Below are 25,478 nucleotides of genomic sequence, written 5' to 3' on the forward strand. Positions count from 1 at the left end.
ATATACTTATTATGGACACAGTATGCTTACATTATTAGTTATCTTGTTATTAGTTGTTGTTAGTTGTTATTATAAATAGTAATTTACTTAGTGAACATGGAATAATCTGTATATCCCAAGTGGGGGACCCCCTGAATGCCTCACAAAGTGTAGTTGTTATTCAATGACACCATTCTGAGTTTCGTGTTTCAGGGTTGATAAAAACCAAACCACAGGAGGGGTCTATTCCCTGAGGAATGAATCATACAACATCCGCTTTTTATCATCACATCCTGATACCAGGACACTGTATCAGCAGGCTAGCATATCCTCTCACAAGTTCTGTTTTTCCAGTTGGATCTGTGCACCTCTCTGGTTCTCTTTTCTGTGAAGGAAAACTTCCTGCAGCTCCCACAACAAAAGTGAAGCTGGCCTGGTGATCTCATAGGGAAATATTATCAAAGAGTCAAAGGATGTCCGTTACTGGAGTTCGGCTGACAGGACCTGGACTACATTAGTGTATATTTCTCACTACTCATCTCCAGGCATTGGACCTTAGGCTACTGTGTACTTTAATGACTAGGTAATTAGTTTCTAAGTTGCTTTGTTTGGCTGTGCCACCACCCTCTCTGCAGAGGAAGTGGATGGCTGCATCAAGTCTAAACACACTTCCTGTGCTTGTTGTCTTGGGAGGACCTATTAGGGGCAGTTAAGAAAGCAGCAGGAAAATGAGCATTGTCAGCCAGTCCATTACAGAAGCAGCTAGTAGGAGGACCATTGTCAGCCTGACTGAGAACCACTACCGTCAGATCGATGGTGCGAGCGGGGAGAATGGAGTACTATTGGATATGTCTGTGGAGTGTCTTGGGGGTAGGTCTGTGTGTTCCTGTTGCTGAACCCTATACTCTTCATCTGAATCCTCTCAACTTTGACAAAGCTTCAGAAGCCTGTCTGCCCGGCAGTTTCCTAACTAAAGTGGCCAGTATGGAGGAAGCCTCAAAGATTTTGAAAGTAATCTCGGACATACCGTCCGCAGAACGTACATTTCAGTTCTGGGTGGGCTTGAGGAAAGGAAAGTGGTCTTGCGTGAAACATGACGCACCTCTGAATGGTTTCAAGTGGACAGTGGATAGCAGCAGTGACACAGAACTGGATCAGTGGAAGTCTTTGCCCAAAATAACCTGCACGGGTATACAGTGTGTATTTCTCTCTGGTGAGTTTAATGGAACTGAGATTGTGAACTGGGGGTTTGTTCCCAGTACCTGTAAGACAGAGCGTCCATTCATTTGCAAACAACGTTATAGAGAGGAACCTATTATGAAGCAGTGTCCTACCCCACACATACCTAAGGCACGATCACTCAGGCCAGACCCAAATGATCCTCATAAACTGAATCTGGATTGTTGGTCTGGGGAAAATTTTGAACTGACTTGCTCTGCAATGACTCTGAAATGGGAACGTGTAGATGGATTGGCTATAGATGGAATTTGTGCTTCATGCGAAGCAGGTTATATCACAGATGGGTCTGGAAACTGTGTGGACATTGACGAATGCAGAGATCAGCCCTGTAAAGATCAGTGTGTCAACACTGAGGGTTCTTTCCTCTGTAAATGCTACAATAAAAATGGAAATCTTCAAGATGAGGGCTCAGTGGCATGCAATGAACTACCAGCAGCTACCATTACTCCTGAAAGAAGTGACAAACATTTGGTCCAAGACTATACCCCAACTTCCAAGCCAGCAATTCGGGAGAAGCCTTTTCTCACCTCTCTGCCGGACCAACCCACTCCAACTTCCCCTACAGATGACGTTGAGATAGTGGACAAGAGTGGAGACCAAGCCTACATCTTCATACCTGTGCTGATAGCAGTGATTGCCTTGGTCGTTCTGTTAGGCGTGGCGCTATCTATTGTTAAGTGCTGCCTCAGGAGGCGATCACAGAAACTGGCCATGAAAAATGCTGAGAAAATGGCAATGAAGAGGGCGGAGTCCTCGAAGGAAAAATACTCCCTGGAAAACCCAAATGAGAAGGAGGCAACATAAGCAGCAGGAGTGTGAATGGAGGCCACATCAAAGACTCAAGACAACCTGAAGGTTTTAACTGACAATGTATAAGATTGATTTTAGTCCACTCTCTCATCACTACCTTACGTCAATAAGCACTTGAATAACACGTCTTTATTGAAATGATTTTTCTCTGCAGTAGGTCACTTTACAGGCTTTGGATATTATTATTTTATTTTGAGGATTTGTATGTGGGCTGAGGGCTCACATTTCTTCATAATATTTGCTAGGCCTTAATGTTGTATTTACTTATTTTATTGCTGTACTGTATATATGTGGTGTGTATATATAATGCATCGTGTAACATATGAAGATGAATTTGATGCTTCAGTATTTTGGAAGTTTATAGTCCCGATATAAAGGATCATAGCCTCTGCACATGATGTAAAATGTTCAGCCCGTAAACCTAGTTCTTTCTCGTTTCAAAAGAAATACCCTATCTTGTCAATATATAAACTGTTTTTAAACGCAATATATTGTATTATCATTGAAAATAAAGGATAAATGAATTCTGAGCAAACAGACACTGTGGGCAGGTTTACCCACTGGGCAAAAACGGGCTGAATCAACGTTGTTTCCATAAAAAAATAAAAATAAAACGTGATGACGTTGAATCAATGTGGAAAACTGATTGGATTTGAAAAAGTAATCAATGTAAGGGAATTTCGTATGTCATTAGATTTTCCAAAATCTAATGACATTACGACATTTTGGGTTGATTGCACGTTTAATTCATGTCAGTTGACAATGCAACCAATTGAAAACAAGACGTTAAACTAACGTCCGTGCCCAGTGGCTATCTTCTACAAAGGGCTGAGTAAATCTGCACCAAAGAAGAGAGGACAGCGGATAAGCGATAGCTGGGCTGCTCTATCCGGAGCAGGATGTGGTTGTTTTGCCTATGGTAAACAAGTGTTCCTGTTGCTCTCTGCCTGAGAGATTTAAAAGCAAAAATCACTGCTGCTGTTTTAACTTGAACTTCCGCAATGAATAATTAATCATAGAGTCTGAGCATGAATCTGAACTGAAACTGCACCTCTTGTTTTACTCTCCAAGAAATCTGAAATACATGAATCACAAGCAGCAGGTATTAACACTTTTTTGTATGTGCTCACACAGTGGAAATAATGTCACTCGGGCAGCCTCTAGTAGAGCCAGTCTGTTTCTGCTCTGTAGGCGACTTGTCGTAATTGTAGGACTATTATGCACAGTGCCACCTGAATCCACATGGTAATAATACGAACAATAATAAGACATTTTGATTATTTAACATTTTAATTCCGTTAAAATAGTTGCAAGTAAACAATACGAATAAATATCGAAGTATCAGCCTAGTAATAAGCGAAACAATCAGTGGTCACATTTATGATTTTGTTCATTTCATCACTTTATGTCCAATATGCTGCTACAGTGTCGTTGTCCTAGAAGTGCAGGTTCCATTTCTATAAGTGCTATCACATTCCATATTGTCCGGTTGAAATTCATCCACACTGTAACCACGACTTTTCAGAGCCGTGGCATAGTAATCTATGGGTTCCTCTGTTGCATTGTCCATCCAGCGCAGGCACAACATTCTTTGGAACGAACGTTTGAAATTGTCTGATAAAAATCCGTACAGTATTGGGTTGGCGCAGCTATTTGCGTATCCCAAAATCACTGCGAGTTGCATGAGTGTTGCGTTATGGTGCTCCACAAAGACATTGACCAGCTGCACAATGTGAAAGGGCATCCAACAGATGACAAACACCGTCACCACCATCATCACCATCAGAGTGATCTTTCTCTCCGACTTCTTACGCTGCTGCCAGCCTGCCTTCAGTGCCACCACTCTCATCTTGGCGATGATGAGGATGTAACACATACAGATCGCAATGACTGGGAACAGAAAGCCCATGAGAAAGGCATAGATCACAAACACAGCCATCCACTGGTTAACTGGCTTTGGCATCTGAATGTTGCAAGCAACCGAACCGTCCAAGTTTGGAACGGTCGTGGAAAATATAATAATGGGCAAAATGACCAGGATAGAAAACATCCAAACCCCAAAGTTGACTATTTTAGCTATTGTGGGTCTCCGGTACCGGGAGGCTTTAATGGGGTGCACAACCGCAATATATCGGTCTATGCTAAGTACAGTTAAGCAGTAAATACTCGTAAACATATTAATAGCATCAACACTTAGAACAAGGCGGCAGAGAAGTGAGCCGAAAGGCCAGTGATGAAGGAGTGAAGATGTCACCAAGAAGGGGACACTCAGCATAAGTAACTCGTCCGCTATGGCCAAGTTCAGAATGTAAATATTTGTTGCAGTTTTCATTTTAGCATATCTGAAAATGACATAGATAACCATAGAGTTCCCACACAGTCCGACCAAACAGACAACCGAGTAAATGAAGGAGATGAGGATAGCGCTGCCGTGAGACTCGCTGTACGTTTCGTTCCCAGACGAGTTGTTCATTAGGAAAAAACCGTCCTCCAGGGTTAGATTCCCGAAAGAGCTGTTGGGGAGCATTTTGGCAGGGTTTTTCCACTTCCAGAAGAATCCTCAAAAAAGTAGGCCTGTCTTCTGTTAAATAATAAATTTCAATCAGTGCGACTGTCCAGAGAACCCATCTCCTCACGGGGGTTGCTCTGTGCTGTGGCGCGCGGACGGTGCGTTGTTTCAGGACCATGGATAGCTACGGTTGCTCTAGTCATTTCAGAGACGCAACGTCAGACGTTGTAAAATGACGTTGTGGTGGGGTCCTAGCCTATGTCCTAATCGATATACGCCACTGTAATATAAATATGAATCTGTCATTGAACGTCATAACACTCACATTCAATTTCAACTGATTGATTGGTAAATTGCTGCAGTCTTGTGTCTTTTGATGACGATGCACAATAGTTAAGTTTCCACAGGTTTGTTTTCGTCGTATCAGCAATTTCACAATTGAATCAAACACACACTCAGCACTACCGAAAATTGATGAGACTAATACAATTGCATAAATTGTGGACTGACATTCAGTGCCTTGAGAAAGTATTCACACCCCTTGACTTTTTCCACATTGTGTTACAACCTGAATTTAAAATGGATTAAATTGAGATTTGTTTTTGTCACTGACCTACACACAATACCCAATAACGTCAAAGTGTAATTCCATGTATGTTTTTAGAAGAAAAATTTTTTTTAAATAAAAAATGAAAAGCTGAAATGTCTGGAGTCAATAGGTATTCAACCCCTTTCTTATGGCAAGCCTAAATAATAAGTCCAGGAGTAAAACCTTGCTTCACAAGTCACATAATAAGTTGCATGGACTCACTCTGTGTGCAATAATACTGTTCAACATTATTTTTGAATGACTACCTCATCTCTGTACCCCACACATACAATTGTATGTAAGGTCCCTCAGTCAAGCAGTGAATTTCAACCACAGATTCAACAACAGACCAGGGAGGTTTTCCAATGCCTCGCATTGGTAGATGGGTAACAAATAAAAAAGCAGACATTGAATATCCCTTTGAGCATGGTGAAGTTATTCATTACACTTTGGGTGGTGTATCAATACACCCGGTCACTACAAAGATACAGGCATCCTTCCTAATTCAGTTGCCTGAGAGGAGTGGAAACCGCTCATGGATTTCACAGTGAGAACAATGGTGACTTTAAAACAGTTACAGAGTTTAATGGTTGTGATAGGAGAAAACTGAGGATGGATCAACAACATAGTGTAGTTACTCCACAATGCTAACCTAATTGACAGAGTGAAAAGAAGGAAGCCTGTACATAGTACAAATATTACAAAACATGCATTCTGTTTGCAACAAGGCACTAAAGTAATACTGCAAAAAATGTGTCAGAGCGATTAAACTTTTTGTCCTGAATGCAAAGTGTTATGTTTGGGCAAATCCAATACAACACATTACTGAGTACCACTCCATACTTTCAAGAATAGTGGTGGCTGCATCATGTTATGGGTATGCTTGTAATCGTAAAGGACTGGGGAGATTTTCAGGATGAAAAAGAAACAGAATGGAGCTAAGCACAGGCAAAATCCTAGAGGAAAACCTGGTTGTCTGCTTTCCACTAAACACTGGGAGATGAATTCCCCTTTCACCAGGACAATAACCTGAAACACAAGGCCTTGCTTAACACTGGAGTTGCTTACCAAGAAGACGGGGAATGTTCCTGAGTGGCCAAGTTAGAACTTGAAGAATTTTGAAAATAATACGTTTAGACTTAAATCTACTTGAAAATCTATGGCAAGACCTGAAAATGGTTGTCTAGCAATGATCAATGACAAATTTGACAGAGCTTGAAGAATTGTTAAAATAATATTGGGCAAATGTTGCACAATCCAGGTGTGCAAAGCTCTTAAGAGACTTACCCAGAAATACTCATAGCTGTATTCGCTGCCAAAGGTGATTCTAACATGTATTGACTCAGGGGTGTGAATACTTATGTAAATGAGATATTTCTGCATTTCATTTTCAATACATTTGCAAAAATGTCTAAAAACATGTTTTCACTTTGTCATTATGGAGTATTGTGTGTAGATGGGTGAGAAAAAAATCCATTTTTAATTCAGGCTTTAACACAACAAAACGTGGAATAAGTCAAGGGGTATGAATACTTTCTGAAGGCACTGTATATTGTGATGTTTAACAAAAGCGATATGTATCATCTTCCTTGGGATTTCTTCAAAAAATTAGAATAAAAGATCATACCTGGCATGTGTAGGCTACAGAGCATAAAGATAACGTCTTCATTTTGAAATAGGTGAGCTGTCATCCCAACTGTAATTGAATTATTACAGATGACCAAATCACAAAGAATATCCACATCGCAGGCGAATGTCACATCATTCAGTTATGATGAATGAAGAAAATCAATCAAAGTGCGTCATACTCAGATCACAGTATGTGACCCTCTGGTACACAAATAGATTAGAGAATCACTGAAAATCTAAGTAAGTAAATACAGTTTCATTAGGAAAGCCAAATGCAATATCTGTGTTGACAAAGTTGGATAATGGAGCAGTTGCTGGCTCTAATGTGACAGCTTGATGTTTAATCTTGCACAACTGACCAAATATCCACGTGACATTAGATGCCACCCACTGGGCACAAACTGGTATGTTTGTCTTTTTTTCACCCAACTTTTAATTTAAATCCAATGACATGGTTCTAATTGTTGTTGATTTCACGTTGAATTCACGTTAGTTGATAACTCAGTCAAATGTATGCTGAACAAAAATATAAACGCAACAATTTCAAAGATTTTACGTAGTTACAGTACATATAAGGAAATCAATCAATTGAAATAAATTCATTAGACCCTAATCTATGGATTTCACATGACTGGGAATAGATATGCATCTGTTGGTCATGGAAACCTTTTTTTTTTAAAGGTAGTGGCGTAGATCAGAAAACCAGTCATTATCTGGTTTGACCACCATTTGTCTCATGCATCGTGGCACATCTCCTTCAAATATAGTTGATCAGGTGGTTGATTGTGGCCTGTGGAATGTTGTCCCACTCCTCTTCAATGGCTATGCGAAGTTGCTGGATATTGCTGGGAACTTGAACCCCCTGTCATACACGTCGATCCAGAGCATCCCAAAAATGCTCAATGGGTGACATGTCTGGTGAGTGTGCAGGCCATGGAAGAACTGGGACATTTTCAGCTTCCAGGAATTGTGTACAGATCCTTACAACATGGGGCCGTGCATTATCATGCTGAAACATGAGGTGATGGTGGCGGATGAATGGCACGACAATGGGCCTCAGGATCTCGTCACGGTATCTCTGTGCATTCAAATTGCCATCGATAAATCAAATCAAATCAAATCAAATCAAATTTTATTGGTCACATGCGCCGAATACAACAGGTGCAGACATTACAGTGAAATGCTTACTTACAGCCCTTAACCAACAGTGCATTTATTTTTTACAAAAAAAGTAAAAATAAAACAACAACAAAAAAAAGTGTTGAGAAAAAAAAGAGCAGAAGTTAAATAAAATAACAGTAGGGAGGCTATATATACAGGGGGGTACCGTTGCAGAGTCAATGTGCGGGGGCACCGGCTAGTTGAGGTAGTTGAGGTAATATGTACATGTGGGTAGAGTTAAAGTGACTATGCATAAATAATTAACAGAGTAGCAGCAGCGTAAAAGGATGGGGTGGGGGGCAGTGCAAATAGTCCGGGTAGCCATGATTAGCTGTTCAGGAGTCTTATGGCTTGGGGTAGAAGCTGTTGAGAAGTCTTTTGGACCTAGACTTGGCACTCCGGTACCGCTTGCCGTGCGGTAGCAGAGAGAACAGTCTATGACTAGGGTGGCTGGAGTCTTTGACAATTTTGAGGGCCTTCCTCTGACACCGCCTGGTATAGAGGTCCTGGATGGCAGGAAGCTTGGCCCCAGTGATGTACTGGGCCGTACGCACTACCCTCTGTAGTGCCTTGCGGTCGGAGGCCAAGCAGTTGCCATACCAGGCAGTGATGCAACCAGTCAGGATGCTCTCGATGGTGCAGCTGTATAATTTTTTGAGGATCTGAGGACCCATGCCAAATCTTTTCAGTCTCCTGAGGGGGAATAGGCTTTGTCGTGCCCTCTTCACGACTGTCTTGGTGTGTTTGGACCATGATAGTTCGTTGGTGATGTGGACACCAAGGAACTTGAAGCTCTCAACCTGTTCCACTACAGCCCCGTCGATGAGAATGGGGGCGTGCTCAGTCCTCTTTTTTTTCCTGTAGTCCACAATCATCTCCTTTGTCTTGGTCACGTTGAGGGAGAGGTTGTTGTCCTGGCACCACACGGCCAGGTCTCTGACCTCCTCCCTATAGGCTGTCTCATCGTTGTCGGTGATCAGGCCTACCACTGTTGTGTCGTCGGCAAACTTAATGATGGTGTTGAGTCGTGCCTGGCCATGCAGTCATGGGTGAACAGAGAGTACAGGAGGGGACTGAGCACGCACCCCTGAGGGGCCCCCGTGTTGAGGATCAGTGTGGCAGATGTGTTGTTACCTACCCTTACCACCTGGGGGCGGCCCGTCAGGAAGTCCAGGATCCAGTTGCAGAGGGAGGTGTTTAGTCCCAGGATCCTTAGCTTAGTGATGAGCTTAGAGGGCACTATGGTGTTGAATGCTGAGCTGTAGTCAATGAATAGCATTCTCACGTAGGTGTTCCTCTTGTCCAGGTGGGAAAGGGCAGTGTGGAGTGCAATAGAGATTGCATCATCTGTGGATCTGTTGGGGTGGTATGCAAATTGGAGTGGGTCTAGGGTTTCTGGGATAATGCTGTTGATGTGAGCCATGACCAGCCTTTCAAAGCACTTCATGGCTACAGACGTCGTCAGTGCTACGGGTCGGTAGTCATTTAGGCAGGTTATCTTAGAGTCCTTGGGCACGGGGACTATGGTGGTCTGCTTGAAACATGTTGGTAATACAGACTCAGTCAGGGACATGTTGAAAATGTCAGTGAAGACACTTGCCAGTTGGTCAGCACATGCTCGGAGTACACGTCCTGGTAATCCGTCTGGCCCTGCGGCCTTGTGAATGTTGACCTGCTTAAAAGTCTTACTCACATCGGCTACGGAGAGCGTGATCACATAGTCATCCGGAACAGCTGGTGCTCTCATGCATGCTTCAGTGTTGCTTGCCTCGAAGCGAGCATAGAAGTGGTTTAGCTTCGTCTGGTAGGCTTGTGTCACTGGGCAGCTCGCGGCTGTGCTTCCCTTTGTAGTCTGTAATAGTTTTCAAGCCCTGCCACATCCGACGAGCGTCAGAGCCAGTGTAGTACGATTCAATCTTAGTCCTGTATTGATTCTTTGCCTGTTTGATGGTTCGTCGGAGGGCATAGCGGAATTTCTTATAAGCGTCCGGGTTAGAGTCCCGTTCCTTGAAAGCGGCAGCTCTACCCTTTAGCTCAGTGCGGATGTTTCCTGTAATCCATGGCTTCTGGTTGGGGTATGTACGTACGGTCACTGTGGGGACGACATCATCGATGCACTTATTGATGAAGCCAGTGACTGATGTGGTGTACTCCTCAATGCTGTCTGAAGAATCCCGGAACATGTTCCAGTCTGTGCTAGCAAAACAGTCCTGTAGCTTAGCATCTGCGTCATCTGACCACTTTTTTTATTAACCGAGTCACTGGTGCTTCCTGCTTTAGTTTTAGCTTATAAGCAGGAGTCAGGAGGATAGAGTTATGGTCAGATTTGCCAAATGGAGGGCGAGGGAGAGCTTTGTATGCGTCTCTGTGTGTGGAGTAAAGGTGGTCTAGAGTTTTTTTCCTCTGGTTGCACATTTAACATGCTGGTAGAAATTAGGTAGAACGGATTTAAGTTTCCCTGCATTAAAGTCCCCGGCCACTAGGAGCGCTGCATCTGGATGAGCGTTTTCCTGTTGATTTATGGCCTTGTACAACTCATTCAGTGCAATCTTAATGCCAGCATTGGTTTGTGGTGGTAAATAGACAGCTATGAAAAATATAGATGAAAATAAAATGCGATTGTGTCCGTTTTCTGTAGCTTATGCCTGCCCATACCATAACCCCACCGCCACCATGAGGCACTATGTCCACAACGTTGACATCAGCAAACCGCTCATCCACACAACGCCATACATGTGGTCTGCGGTTGTGAGGCCGGTTGGATGTACTGCCAAATTCTCTAAAAACGACGTTGGAGGTGGCTTATGGTAGAGAAATGAACATGGCAACAGCTCTGGTGGACATTCCTGGAGTCAGCCTGCCAATTGCACGCTCCCTCAAAACTTGAGATATCTGTGGCATTGTGTTGTGTGACAAAACTGCATATTTTAGAGTGGACTTTTATTGTCCCCAGCACAAGGTGCACCTGTGTAATGATCATGCTTTTTAATCAGCTTGTTGATATGCCACACCTGTCAGGTGGATGGATTATCTTGGCAAAGGAAAAATGCTAATTAACAGGGATGTAAACAAATTTGTGCACAGAATTTGAGAGAAGTATGCTTTTTGTGCGTATGGAAAATTTCTTCAATCTTTTATTACAGCTCATGAAACATGGGACCAACACTTTACATGTTGCGTTTATATTTTTGTTCAGTGTAAATCAAAACTAGAAGTTGAACTGACGTCTGTGCCCTGTGGGCAGTAAACAGAGTAAATTGTACAAAACATGCAGCGTTTTTATGAGCAATAACTAACAAGGTTTAGATTTCCTCAGCTCAAGACAGTATTTGACTTAATTGTGTAATTGTAAGAGCCCAATATGGAAGTAAAAGAACCATGTTCCATTAGAATGCAAAAAACTATGTTGGATTGGAAAACAGAAGAATCTCCTCTATAAGAAACACAATGCATTCAGTTGGGTCAGGCATATCATTTTTGCTAGCATTGTTTTCAGAGAATGACTGCATGATTGCCCTTGAAATGCAACGAGCAGTATACACACACCCTGTCTCAGTGTGTGAGTGGAACAGATGGTTGTGTTCACACTCCTCTGTCCTTTATTACTCCTCCTCCTCCTCTCTCTCTCTCTCTCTCTCTCTCTCTCTCTCTCTCTCTCTCTCTCTCTCTCTCTCTCTCTCTCTCTCTCTCTCTCTCTCTCTCTCTCTCTCTCTCTCTCTCTCTCTCTCTCTCTCTCTCTCTCTCTCTCTCTCTCTCTCTCTCTCTCTCTCTCTCTCTCTCTCTCTCTCTCTCTCTCTCTCTCTCTCTCTCTCTCTCTCTCTCTCTCTCTCTCTCTCTCTCTCTCTCTCTCTCTCTCTCTCTCTCTCTCTCTCTCTCTCTCTCTCCTCTCTCTCTCTCTCTCTCTCTCTCTCTCTCTCTCTCTCTCTCTCTCTCTCTCTCTCTCTCTCTCTCTCTCTCTCTCTCTCTCTCTACTGGAGGCACGCCAGTTCATTTGGCAGGTGTTTTTTATACTCCACAGGCCTCCTTCTCTCTCCTTTCTCTATATAGCTCCTGTTTTATGGAGACTGACTCAGCTGATTTGGATGGGCAAGAAATAACCCAGGTCCTTAACTGGGAAAGAGCTCCAAAGCCAAGGAAATACAACCTGTATGTTTGTTTGTTGGGATACTTTGTATTCTGAGACAAAATGGGCTCTCTCTGATTCAATCACTGTCACTGCAAGCTGTTTCCAACCTCTCAGGGGGAATTCATGAATTGAGATATTGAACCTACAAAAATGTGATTTTGCTGTGTTTTATATAATATACTGTATTTCCACTGTGAAATTGTGAAAATTATGATAATTGTCAGTGTAGCTGTAGGTGGGTGTGGTGGTGGAATCAGGCGCAGGACGCACAAAGTAAGTCCAAAAGACTTTAGTAGTTTGGCAACAAAACACAGCACGAAAACAAATGCCCTGAGGCGAGAAACTCTGCACGCAGGCGAAATAAAGCGGGCGCACAAAATACTCCAAAACACAGAATGGAGAGCAGCTCAACCGAGCAAACTGAACATACAATAGCTAAGCGCACGACAGTGAAAACAATCACACACAACACTAGACAAACACAACGAGAACTTATAGGACACTAATTACACTAAACGATAACAGGTGTAACAACAATCAGACAAAAGCAAACGAACATAGAAACATGCAACGGTGGCAGCTAGTATTCCGGAGACGACGAACGCCGAAGCCTGCCCGAGCAAGGAAGAGAGGCAGCCTCGGCCGAAACCGTGACAGTACCCCCCCCTTGACGCGCGGCTCCAGACGTGCGCCGACTCCGGCCTCGGGGACGACCAGGAGGACGCGGAGCAGGGTGCGTCGGGTGCCCACGATGGAATTCCGTCAGGAGAGACGGGTCCAAAATGTCTCTCCTCGGCACCCAGCACCGTTCCTCCGGGCCGTACCCCTCCCACTCCACTAGATATTGGAGACCCCCCATCCGACGTCTCGAATCCAAGATGGACCGCACGGAGTACGCCGGTGCCCCCTCGATGTCCAATGGGGGCGGAGGAGTCTCCCTGATCTCACTTTCTTGGAGTGGGCCAGCTACCACCGGCCTGAGAAGAGACACATGGAACGAGGGGTTAATACTTTTATACTCAACAGGTAGTTGTAATTTGTAACACACCTCGTTCAACCTTCTCAGGACTTTAAATGGCCCTACAAACCGCCGACCCAGTTTCCGACAGGGCAGGCGGAGGGGCAGGTTTCTGGTAGAGAGCCAGACTCAATCACCAGGTGCGTACACCGGTCCCTCACTGCGGTGGAGATCGGCGCTCGCCTTATGACGACGGAGGGCCCGCTGCAGGTGGACGTGTGCAGCGTTCCATGTCTCCTCCGAGTGCCGCGCCCACTCATCCACCGCAGGAGCCTCGATCTGGCTCTGCTGCCAAGGTGCCAGAACCGGCTGGTAACCTAGCACACATTGGAAAGGGGTTAGGTTAGTGGAGGAATGGCGAAGGGAATTCTGGGCCATTTCGGCCCAGGGAACGTACCTTGCCCACTCCTCCGGCTGGTCCTGGCAGTATGTTGTAAGAAACCTACCCACATCCTGGTTCACGCGTTCCACCTGCCCATTACTCTCCGGGTGGTAACCCGAGGTGAGGCTCACCGAGACCCCCAACCGCTCCATAAAAGCTCTCCAGACTCTGGAGGTAAATTGGGGACCTCGATCAGACACAATATCCTCGGGTACCCCGTAGTGCCGGAACACATGGGTGAATAATGCTTCGGCGGTTTGCAGGGCAGTAGGAAGGCCCGGCATAGGGAGCAAACGACAGGCCTTAGAAAACCGGTCCACAACGACCAGTATAGTGGTATTCCCCTGTGAAGGAGGAAGGTCAGTGAGGAAATCCACCGAGAGGTGAGACCATGGTCGTTGTGGAACGGGCAGGGGTAGTAACTTACCCCTAGGCAGATGTCTAGGCGCCTTACACTGGGCGCACACCGAGCAGGAGGAAACATAAACCCTCACATCCCTCGCCAACGTGGGCCACCAGTACTTGGCACTAAGACAGTGCACTGTCCGGCCGATACCAGGGTGTCCAGAGGAGGGTGACGTGTGAGCCCAATAGATCAATCGATCCTCGAGCGGAACGTACTTCCGACCCTCCGGGCATTGAGGTGGACTAGGGTCGGTGCGTAACGCCCGCTCGAGTTCGGCATCGACCTCCCACACTACCGGTGCCACCAGACACGACTCCGGCAGTATGGGAGTGGGCTCCACGGACCTCTCCTCCGTGTCATACCGCCGAGACAGTGCGTCTGCCTTACCGTTCTGTGGCCCAGGGATGTACGTGATCTTAAATGTGAACCGGGTCAAAAACATATTCCACCTCGCCTGGCGAGGGTTCAGCCTCCTCGCTGCCCGGATGTACTCCAGGTTACGGTGGTCCGTCAAAATGAGGAAAGGGTGTTGAGCCCCCTCAAGCCAGTGCCTCCACACCTTTAGGGCCTGTACCACGGCTAACAGCTCCCTGTCCCCCACGTCATAGTTTCGCTCCGCCGGACTGAGCTTCTTGGAATAAAAAGCACAGGGCGGAGTTTAGGTGGCGCGCCGGACCGTTGCGACAGCACGGCTCCTATACCGGCCTCTGACGCGTCCACCTCTACCTGAAATGGCAAAGAGGGATCCGGATGCGCCAGCACCGGAGCCGAGGTAAACAGGTCCTTCAGCCTCCCAAACGCCCTGTCCGCCTCGGCTGACCACTGCAGATGCACCGGACCCCCTTTCAAAAGAGACGTTATGGGAGCTGCCACCTGTCCAAAACCCCGGATAAACCTCCGGTAATAATTCGCAAACCCCAAAAACTGCTGCACCTCCTTCACAGTGGTTGGCGTTTGCCAATTACGCACGGCTGACACCCGGTCCACCTCCATCTTCACCCCTGACGCAGACAACTGATAACCCAAAAAGGAGACCGACTCCTGGAAGAACAGACACTTCTCTGCCTTGACATACAGGTCGTGCTCCAACAGCCTCCGCAACACTCGGCGCACCAGGGCCACATGCTCGACTCGGGTAGGCGAGTACACGAGAATGTCATCGATGTACACGACCACCCCCTGTCCCTGCATGTCCCTGAAGATCTCATCCACGAATGATTGGAAAACTGAAGGAGCGTTCATCAACCCGTATGGCATGACAAGATACTCGTAATGGCCCGAGGTGGTACTAAAGGCTGTCTTCCATTCATCGCCCCCCTAATGCGCACCAAGTTGTACGCGCTCCTGAGATCTAATTTAGTGAAGAAACGCGCCCCGTGCAATGACTCCGTCATGGTCGCAATCAGCGGGAGTGGATAACTGTACTTCACCGTGATCTGATTGAGACCACGGTAATCAATGCATCGGGCGTAATCCTCCATCCTTTTTCTTCACAAAAAGAAACTCGAGGGACGCAGGGGAAGTGGAGGGCCGTATGTATCCTTGTCTCAGAGATTCGTCTATGTACGTCTCCATAGCTCTCTTCTCCTCCTGAGACAGAGGATACACATGGCTCCGTGGGAGCGCAGCTCCTGCCTGGAGGTCTATCGCACAATCTCCCTGCCTATGGGGGAGGCAACTGCGTCGCTCTCGACTTACTGAACACAATAGCCAAATCCCCATACTCAGGGGGAACGTGCAATGCGGGCACCTGGTTTGGACTCTCCACCGAGGTAGCCCCTACGGAAACGCCTAAACATCGACCCACACACTGGGCAGACCACTCCATCAGAGCCCTCTCCTGCCACGAAATAGATGGGTTATGGGTACTCAACCAGGGCATGCCCAGCACCACCGGATACGCAGGCGAGTCGATCAGAAATAGCTGGATCATCTCCTGATGACCCCCCTGCGCACACATCCTAAGTGGCGCAGTGACCTCCCTGATCAAGCCCGCACCCAACGGACGGCTATCTAGGGCATGAACGGGGAAGGGAACGTCAACAGGGAGAAGGGGAATCCCTAAGGCTAAACAAAACTTCTTATCAACAAAATTCCCAGCCGCGCCTGAATCTACCAGCGCCTTATGCTGGGAATGAGGTGCTACCTGTGGAAAACGCACAGGTATACAGAAATGTGCAACAGAGAACTCTGGGTGAGTGGGGCGCCTACTCACCTGGAAGGACTCCCCAGTGCGGGACCTGTCGTCCTCTCCCCTAGGAGGCCATCCCCAGCACCTAGCCGCGGTGTGTCCTCCCGACCACAGTTGGTGCAGGAGATGGACCCCCTCGTAAGCCGACCCCTCCTCTCTCTAGCGCCAGCGCCCCGAGCTCCATGGGGCACAGCTCGGAGGCGCTGGAGGGTGAAATGGACGGACCCCCCTCGGGACGTCCGCGGGTAGCTAGCAGGGTATCCAGCCTGATGGACATGTCGACCAACTGGTCGAACGAGAGGCTGGTGTCCCTACAGGCCAGCTCCCTACGGACGTCCTTGCGTAGACTACATCGGTAGTGATCGATGAGAGCCCGCTCATTCCACCCTGCATCCGCCGCTAGAGTACGGAATTCCAAGGCGAACTCCTGGGCACTCCTCTTCCCCTGCCGGAGGCAGACCAGACGCTCCCCCGCCGCTTTCCCCTCCGGGGGATGGTCAAACACCGCCCTGAAGCGGCGGGAGAACTCGTCGTAGGTGATGGTGTTAGCGTCGATTCTCCTCCACTCTGCGTTGGCCCATTCCAACGCCTTCCCGGAAAGGCAGGAGATCAGGGCGGACACGCTATCGTGTCCCGAGGGCGCCGGGTGCACGGTGGCCAGGTAAAGCTCCACCTGGAGAAGGAATCCCTGACACCCGGCCGCGGTCCCATCGTAGGCCCTCGGGAGCGAGAGTCGAACTCCTCTGGGTTCCGGAGCGGGAATGGGCTGACTTGCCGATGGTGCGGGCAGGGAGGATGGCGGTGGAGGAGTCCCTCGGGTCTCCCAGCCTCGGATGGTGGTGATCACCTCCTGCAGTGCGGACCCCATCCGCAGGATCTGGTCATTTTGTTTGCGGACCCTGTCCTCCAACGTCGCCTGTGCTGCTGCGGCTCCTGCTGATTCCATCGAGTAAAGGTGTGTGATTCTGTCAGTGTAGCTGTAGGTGGGTGTGGTGGTGGAATCAGGCGCAGGACGCACAAAGTAAGTCCAAAAGACTTTAGTAGTTTGGCAACAAAACACAGCACGAAAACAAATGCCCAGAGGCGAGAAACTCTGCACGCAGGCGAAATAAAGCGGGCGCACAAAATACGTGCGACAAAATACTCCAAAACACAGAATGGAGAGCAGCTCAACCGAGCAAACTGAACATACAATAGCTAAGCGCACGACAGTGAAAACAATCACACACAACACTAGACAAACACAACGAGAACTTATAGGACACTAATTACACTAAACGATAACAGGTGTAACAACAATCAGACAAAAGCAAACGAACATAGAAACATGCAACGGTGGCAGCTAGTATTCCGGAGACGACGAACGCCGAAGCCTGCTCGAGCAAGGAAGAGAGGCAGCCTCGGCCGAAACCGTGACAATAATGTCCTTTTAGAGTAAAAGCTGTTTGAAAAGACCGCCTGAAATTTCAATTTTTTTTTGCATGGGTGGAGTTTTGGCATGCCTGGTGACATCACCAGGCAATAACAAAGAGAGTTTCAAACCTCTCTGCCAATAACAGCTAGTTTTCAGGTTACATGTGTAACAGAGTTAAGAACGTGCCGTAAACTCACTTCACAGCCTGCTTGAAATGTCGCAGATGGAGCGATCCAATTGGTACTTTTTGTATAGCTCAAACAGTTGGTACGTTGTCAAGGAGGACTGTCACTTGTGTTTGCGAGAAGAGGATCACTGGTTGGAGCCCAGTATGGGGACAGGGACAGTGGAGGAAGATATACCGTGAGCAGCAAACTGATGTCAGTTTCACTGGTGCCGTAAACCGGATTGTGTGTGACTAACATACAGTACGAACAGGTGGAGACAGATCCATAGTCCCCCCCCCCCCTCCTTCCATTTCATTGTGGGGGACAACAATCCCAGTAAGGTACTTAAAGATGCATTATAAAGGTTTTGTGACAACAATCACAGTAAGGTACTTAAAGATGCTTATAAAGGTTTTACTCTCTGTTTATTATCTATGCATAGTCACTTTAATAACTCTACCTACATGTACATATTACCTCAATTACATTTTTACATTTTAGTCATTTAGCAGACGCTCTTATCCAGAGCGACTTACAGTTAGTGAGTGCATACATTTTTCATACTGGCCCCCCGTGGGAATCGAACCCACAACCCTGGCGTTGCAAACGCCTTGCTCTACCAACTGAGCTACACGGGTGTACCTCGACTAACTGGTGCCCCCGCACATTGACTCTGTGCCGGTACCCCCTGTATATAGCCTCGCTATTGTTATTTTACTGCTGCTCTTTAATTATTTACTACTTTTCTTTCTTTCTTTTTTTTAGGGTATTCTTTCTTAAAACTGCATTGTTGGTTAAGGGCTTGTAAGTAAGCATTTCACTGTAAGGTCTACACCTGTTGTATTCGGCGCATGTGACAAATAAAATTTGATTCGATTTTGATTTGACAACAATCACAGTAAGGTACTTAAATATGCTTTATAAAGGTTTTGTGACAACAATCACAGTAAGGTACTTAAAGATGCTTATAAAGGTTTTGTGACAACAATCACAGTAAGGTACTTAAAGATGCTTATAAAGGTTTTGCATAATTTCAGTCAGGAGACGAGCCAAACAGTAGTGCTCACGAGCCAAAACGGGTCCCCGAAAATTGTGCACAATTGTGTAACCGAGAGGTCGCTGGTTCTAATCCCCGAGCCGACTAGGTGAAAAATCTGTCGATGTGCCCTTGAGCAAGGCACTTAACCCTAATTGCTCCTGTAAGTCGCTCTGGATAAGAGCGTCTGCTAAATGACTAAAATGTAAATGTATGTAGAACGTCATCAATTGCATATGATATGTTACGTCCTGAATTATTATTTTTATATGTCAAATTCCAATTCGTACAATATGTTACAAATTTCAAAGTGCTTAAGATCCCGTTCAATCTCCTTAATTGTTACCTAGAAATTATTTGATATTGAGATAAAAACGTCTGCATTGGTCCTTTAAGACAGGATTGCACATAAAAAATTACTCATAAAACATTCACATGCAATGTCATGGAAGTTACAGTTGAAGTCGGAAGTTTACATACAAAACTCGTTTTTCAACCACTCCACAAATGTCTTGTTAACAAACTATAGTTTTGGCAAGTCGGTTAGGACATCTACTTTGTGCATGACACAAGTGATTTTTCCAACAATTGTTTACAGACAGATTATTTCACTTATAATTCACTGTATCACAATTCCAGTGGGTCAGAAGTTCACATACACTAAGTTGACTGTGCCTTTAAACAGCTTGGAAAATTCCATGGCTTTAGAAGCTTCTGATAGGCTAATTGACATCATTTGAGTCAATTGGAGGTGTACCTGTGGATGTATTTCAAGGCCTACTTTCAAACTCAGTGCCTCTTTGCTTGACATCATGGGAAAATCAAAAGAAATCAGCCAAGACCTCAGAAAAACAATTGTAGACCTCCACAAGTCTGGTTCATCATTGGGAGCAATTTCCAAATGCCTGAAGGTACCACGATCATCTGTACAAACAATAGTACGCAAGTATAAACACCATGGGACCACGCAGCCATTATACCGCTCAGGAAGGAGACGCATTCTGTCTCCTAGAGATTAATGTACTTTGGTGCGAAAAGTGCAAATCAATCCCAGAACAACAGCAAAGGACCTTGTGAAGATGCTAGAGGAAACAGGTACAAAAGTATCTATATCCAAAGTAAAATGAGTCCTATATTGACATAACCTGAAAGGCCGCTCAGCAAGGAAGAAGCCACTGCTCCAAAACCGCCATAAAAAAAGCCAGACTACGGTTTGCAACTGCACATGGGGACAAAGATCGTACTTTTTGGAGAAATGTCCTCTGGTCTGGTGAAACAAAAATATAACTGTTTGGCCATAATGACCATCGTTATGTTTGGAGGAAAAAGGGGGTTGCTTGCAAGCCGAAGAACACCATCCCAACCGTGAAGCACGGGTGTGGTAGCATCATGCTGTGGGGGTGCTTTGCTGCAGGAGGGACTGGTGCACTTCACAAAATAGATGGCATCATGAGGAAGGAAATTTATGTGGATATATTGAAGCAACATCTCAAGACCAGTCACAAAGTTAAAGCTTGGTCGCAAATGGGTCTTCCAAATGGACAATGACCCCAAGCATTCTTCCAAAGTTGTGGCAAAATGGCTTAAGGACAACAAAGTCAAGGTATTGGAGTGGCCATCACAAAGCCCTGATCTCAATCCTATAGAAAATTAGTGGGCAAAACTGAAAAAGCGTGAGCGAGCAAGGAGGCCTACAAACCTGTCTCAGTTACACCAGCTCTGTCAGGAGGAATAGGCCAAAATTCACCCAACTTATTGTGGGAAGCTTGTGGAAGGCTACCCAAAACATTTGACCCAAGTTAAACAATTTAAAGGCAATGCTACCAAATACTAATTGAGTGTATGTAAACTTCTGACCCACTGGAAATATGATGAAAGAAATAAAAGCTGAAATAAATCATTCTCTCTACTATTATTCTGATATTTCACATTCTTAAAATAAAGTGGTGATCCTAACTGACCTAAGACATGAATTTTTGCTAGAATTAAATGTCAGGAATTGTGAAAACTGAGTTTAAATGTATTTGGCTAAGGTGTATGTAAACTTCCGACTTCAACTGTATATTAACAACAAATTTAACAAATATTGAAGATTCTGACGCACAATATATCACAAAGTATACATTTTGATTAACAGCATATATTTACTCTGTCAACCATAACCATGACCAGTAGGTCTGAACCTGTCATGTAGAGTACAATACCGCTACTATGGGGATGGCTCATCTCAGCCCTCCAGTGCCTCTTGGAGTTCCACTGCTGTTCTGTAGTCATGCACCGCTTGGTCAGTCAAGCCCAGGTGGCCTCTGACATCAGCACGGAGCTTGTAGACCAGGGCATCGTTGGGCTGGAGGAGAAGAGCTAGGGAATACATATACATTAAGACCAAGACCAGACAGTTTGAGGCTGTCTATTCATAGCTAGCTATAGTATTTAAAGTCATAACACTTGAATTCTCCACTTCTCGACATACACCTGATGAATCGAATGGTCTTGGTCTCTGCTAAAACAACTAATCAAATTAAGATTTGATTCAGTTCCATGCAATTCCCTTTTTAACAATACAATCAAGTGAACAAGTCTTCTACAACACCTAAAACACATTAATTCATTGAATCAGTGGATTTTCTCTAAATCATAAGCACCACAGAGTTGGTTCCATGAACACCCACAATGAATCCATTTGTTGGATGAATCCTCATGAAAAAAAGTGTTGGACTAATTCTGTCCTGCTGAACATGTATTATTATAGGTTTTGTATCATCACCATGGAAACTCAAGCTGCCTCTTTTCTCATGAAAAATAAGTGGCCTTCTTCTTGGTCTTGGTGTTGTCTGTCTGCCAGAGAGAGGTGTCACTGCACTGTGCTGCTGTCCTTTGCTTTGTTCAATATGTTTATTGGGTGTTTTTATTTCCAACTATTGGCCGGTTATTATACATCCAAAACAAAAAGAGAGAAGGTTTTCAGACCAAGTCTTTGCCTGTCTCTCAGAGTAACGGCAGCAGGGGGACGTAATCTGTAGACTCTAACAGTGTTGCATTATGTGTGTGTGAGAGAGAGAGAGAGAGAGAGAGAGAGAGAGAGAGAGAGAGAGAGAGAGAGAGAGAGAGAGAGAGAGAGAGAGAGAGAGAGAGAGAGGAGAGAGGGAGAGAGAGAGAGAGAGAGAGAGAGAGAGAGAGAGAGAGAGAGAGAGAGAGAGAGAGAGAGAGAGAGAGAGAGAAAGAGAGAGAGAGAGAGGGAGAGAGAGAGAGAGAGAGAGAGAGAGAGAGAGAGAGAGAGAGAGAGAGAGAGAGAGAGAGAGAGAGAGAGAGAGAGAGAGAGAGAGAGAGAGAGGGAGAGAGAGAGAGAGAGAGAGAGAGAGAGAGGGAATATGCCTTGTCTGTACAGAGGTAAGATGGTAGGCTAGCCTGTGCCTAAAATTGATTTTACAGTTTGTAACACCAGACATGACAATGTTGTCCTCAATACAATACAAGTGTGAAATAATAGTATCAGAAATTGTCCCAACAGCAGTATGTGAAACATAACAGCCCTGCTGACTAGTGCTGAGTGATTAGTGCTTTTTGAGGTCAGTTCAGTTTTGGTTCGATTATAAAATGTAAAAACATTTGACATAACATTATTTTGACATTAAATGCACTATGCATTATGTGGGTTGTGTCACGTATACTCCCCCTCTGGCCTCTAGGTCACCAGGCTGCTCTTTATTACACACACCATTACTTTAATAAAATATTTGTTTTATTTGAGGACTTTATTTAATTCCAAGTCATCATCTCATATAGAGCTGTTGTCTGACAGAACCACTATTTTAGTAGTTCTTCAAAGTAAATAAGGGATACTTTTATGACTGCCGAATATCAAATATCAATCACTTAGATCATTTATTTTCAGGCTCGCGAAGCAACTGCTTTCTCTACCCTCTCGATCGCGAGTTCTCTCTTCTCTCAGTCTCCGTGTCTTGCTCCGCACAGACCAGACAAGTTTAAGTGGCCGCGTAATGGATTATGGTAATTGTAGTTAATTACCATGTTTTCTGTGCTAAACTATGTAGAATATTGGCCTGTTGGAAACTACAACATCACACAGTTCAGGCTTGATCTGATTTATCTCTACAGAAATTGCACATCAAGCTCACCGAATAAGAAAAAAATGAACTAAATGGAATTCAAATAACTGAACCGACGGCAGTCAATTACTTGTATAAAAAACGAAAAATAACCGACTACTGCTGACAGAACAACAACAGAGATGCTGTCATAGCCCCCTGCCAGGTCACACATTCATCACCCAGGGTTAATTAAAACCCTATCATTGGCCACAATTACTGAATCTTATCTGGGAATCACAAGTCATTAGGGAAATAAAACTCATTGGCTCAGTTGTCTGGAGCATGGTGCCTGCAATGGTTGTAGGTTTGATTCATTACCACATAGCATACAACACAACACAATACAACAACACAATGCACTGAACCAAATATCCTTGAGACAGACTGATTTAACAGGCTTAAACACAATAAGTGCTTAATACCCCCCAAAAATACACTGCAGTACAATACAACATCTGACCTTGTAACTTGTTACAAGTCTCTGTACAATACCTGGCACACAGCGGACTGAGAATCTCTATTCAACAGGAAACACATTGAGACACACACAAGGGCAGCCATCGAGGAACAAAAGAGTGAGCAGTAAAAGGCTGTTGATTGCTGCTCAGTGCTCACCTTGACTGAGGTCCTTCTCTGCATGCCTGTACTGGCGCAGGGAGCTGTAGAGATTGGCTCGGTTGAAGAACACGTGTGAGGAATAAGGGTTGAGTCTCAGGGCCTCAGAGAAGTCCTGGAGGGCCTCTGGAACCTTCCTCAGCAGAGCCCTGGTGATGGCCCTGTTCAGCACCGCCGACTCATCCGCTGGGTCCAGCTCAAACGCCCGGCTGTAGTGCTCACAGGCCTGGAGGATCACCAGCCAGGAGCACACAGAAACACCGTCATGCAGGAGCACACAGGGAGGAGAAGAGCAAAGAGAGTGTATGGATACAGTGAGACCCATCCTACAGGATGTGAATGACCCTTAAGTGTAAAACAGTTCACAGCTCAGAGGATGTGAACTAGGTTTTACACATGACACTGACAGTACATCAGAATAAAATCCATTAGATTGAAATAGGCCTTTTACCTGTTCAAACTGCCTGTTGTAGAAGTAGAGGTTAGCAGCGTTGAAGAAGGCCAGGGCGTACTTGGGGTTGAGAGAGATGGCTCCCTGGTAGTCTTTCATGGCGTTGGCTTTGTCCCCCATGAACTGGTTGATCACCCCTCGGTTAGTCAGCAGCTGATCTGACACAGGATGGTGCTACAGAAAGGCCAGGCAAGGATCACAGTTAATAACACTGAATATATAGCTACGATACAACATCTCCAAGTTATTATTATAAGGCAGGGCTTCCCAATCTTGGCTGATTCAAATAACCAATGCATCATCAAGCTTTCATTATTTGAATCAGCTGTGTAGTGCTAGTGCAAAAAAACAAAACATGCACCCAGTGGGGGCCCCAGTACCGAGTTTGGGAAACCCTGCTATAAGGGATGAAACACTGAATACGGCAACACTGGTAGTCTTACTCCAACAACCTGCATTCTATCTCCTGATTGACCGGAAACAAAACACCAACCACATAGCTATAATACATCATGTCCAAGTTATTTGCTGAAACGCTGAATATGGCAGTACACACCGGCAGGGTCTTCCCCCAGTGTACTCAACAGCTTGCATTTTATAAACATGGTCTAAACACGCTCTCCTGACTGAGTGGAGGATATTCAGCCAATTATCTCTCTTCACAGCAGCCATCCATTACTGAAGCAGGAAACTGCAATTCCAGACGGGATCCACATTACTTACCAGGTCTAAACATTCACAGAAAAAGTGGACTTTTATCTCATTACTAACCAGCCTGCTTAGAACTAACATCAATGGGTTTGATGCTGTATGTATCCAATGGGGTACCTTCAGAGCCATGTTAATGTCTTGGAAAGCAGCATAAGTGTTGCCCATCTGCAGGTTGATGACAGCTCGCCCCTCAAACGCCTTCCAGCACTTGGAGTCAATCTCTGCTGCCACCGTGAACTGGTTCCAGGCTCTCTGGAAGCAACCGAAAACCTGGAGAAGCAGATGGACAGAAGTTTGAAAATGCCAACTGCTAATGCATGAATTTACATTTAGAAAAAAAATGCTAGAATTGGTTTGCTATTCTTAAACAATGGCAGTTAAACATGTTGACAGCTGTCTTCTTATTTATTTTCTTATAGAAAGTTGCCTGTTTTCTTTTAAATGCGGCAAATGCAAATCTTAGCAACATGATTGGAGTGAATACAGTGAGTGAATATATGAATAGATATTGGTCACAAATGGAGACACAAGAAGGCTATTTTATGCACATAAGTATGTCTGACCAGGTTTAATTGATTTAAATCCACCCCCTCTTCATCCTATCATGAACAGCGCAACAAGAGCCAGAAGTGGTCTGCTCTTCAACACTCAGCAATATAGTAATTAACATGAATTCATTCACAATGTACAGTAAATTTATAATACGTGAGGATACACACATTACACAATACACTTGACTTTGAAGCACTATTCACATTGATAAAAATAATTTCAACAACCTACTGCTCTCCAAGTAGATTCTACTTTGAATAATATGTCAACAGAGCCATGTGACAAGTTCAGGTTCAGGGTTAGGGTTGTGGTTGAGGCTAAGGTTAGGGTTGAACCAGGATGTGGACATGAAGCTATGGTTAGCGTTAGGGTTGAACCAGG

The 25,478-nt window shown here is 45.2% G+C and overlaps 3 protein-coding genes across 4 annotated transcripts in view; 1 reads left to right on the forward strand and 2 right to left on the reverse strand.

Moving 5' to 3' along the window:
• Positions 1-350: 350 nt before the first annotated feature.
• LOC123481891 (complement component C1q receptor-like) lies at positions 351-2,515 on the forward strand. Its single transcript, XM_045207551.1, has one exon. It carries the CDS (start codon positions 793-795, stop codon positions 2,020-2,022), a length of 1,230 nt encoding a protein of 409 aa, XP_045063486.1. The 5' UTR covers positions 351-792; the 3' UTR covers positions 2,023-2,515.
• A 110-nt stretch (positions 2,516-2,625) lies between these two features.
• sstr1a (somatostatin receptor 1a) lies at positions 2,626-5,183 on the reverse strand. The gene has a single exon (XM_041848083.1). It carries the CDS (start codon positions 4,553-4,555, stop codon positions 3,449-3,451), a length of 1,107 nt encoding a protein of 368 aa, XP_041704017.1. The 5' UTR covers positions 4,556-5,183; the 3' UTR covers positions 2,626-3,448.
• A 15,472-nt stretch (positions 5,184-20,655) lies between these two features.
• Positions 20,656-25,478, reverse strand: part of ttc6 (tetratricopeptide repeat domain 6) — a 35,209-nt gene continuing 30,386 nt past the window's right edge. For both annotated transcript variants that reach the window (XM_041848085.2, XM_041848084.2), the window contains exons 29-32: positions 24,663-24,815; positions 23,835-24,008; positions 23,384-23,609; positions 20,656-21,017 (exon numbers count right to left, since the gene is read on the reverse strand). In XM_041848085.2, the coding sequence (XP_041704019.1) occupies positions 20,884-21,017; positions 23,384-23,609; positions 23,835-24,008; positions 24,663-24,815 (687 nt within the window). In that variant the 3' untranslated portion in view covers positions 20,656-20,883. The remainder of the gene's footprint in view (positions 21,018-23,383; positions 23,610-23,834; positions 24,009-24,662; positions 24,816-25,478) is intronic.

This window comes from Coregonus clupeaformis, chromosome 25, assembly GCF_020615455.1.
Source record: "Coregonus clupeaformis isolate EN_2021a chromosome 25, ASM2061545v1, whole genome shotgun sequence".
NCBI classification, from domain to species: Eukaryota; Metazoa; Chordata; class Actinopteri; order Salmoniformes; family Salmonidae; genus Coregonus; species Coregonus clupeaformis.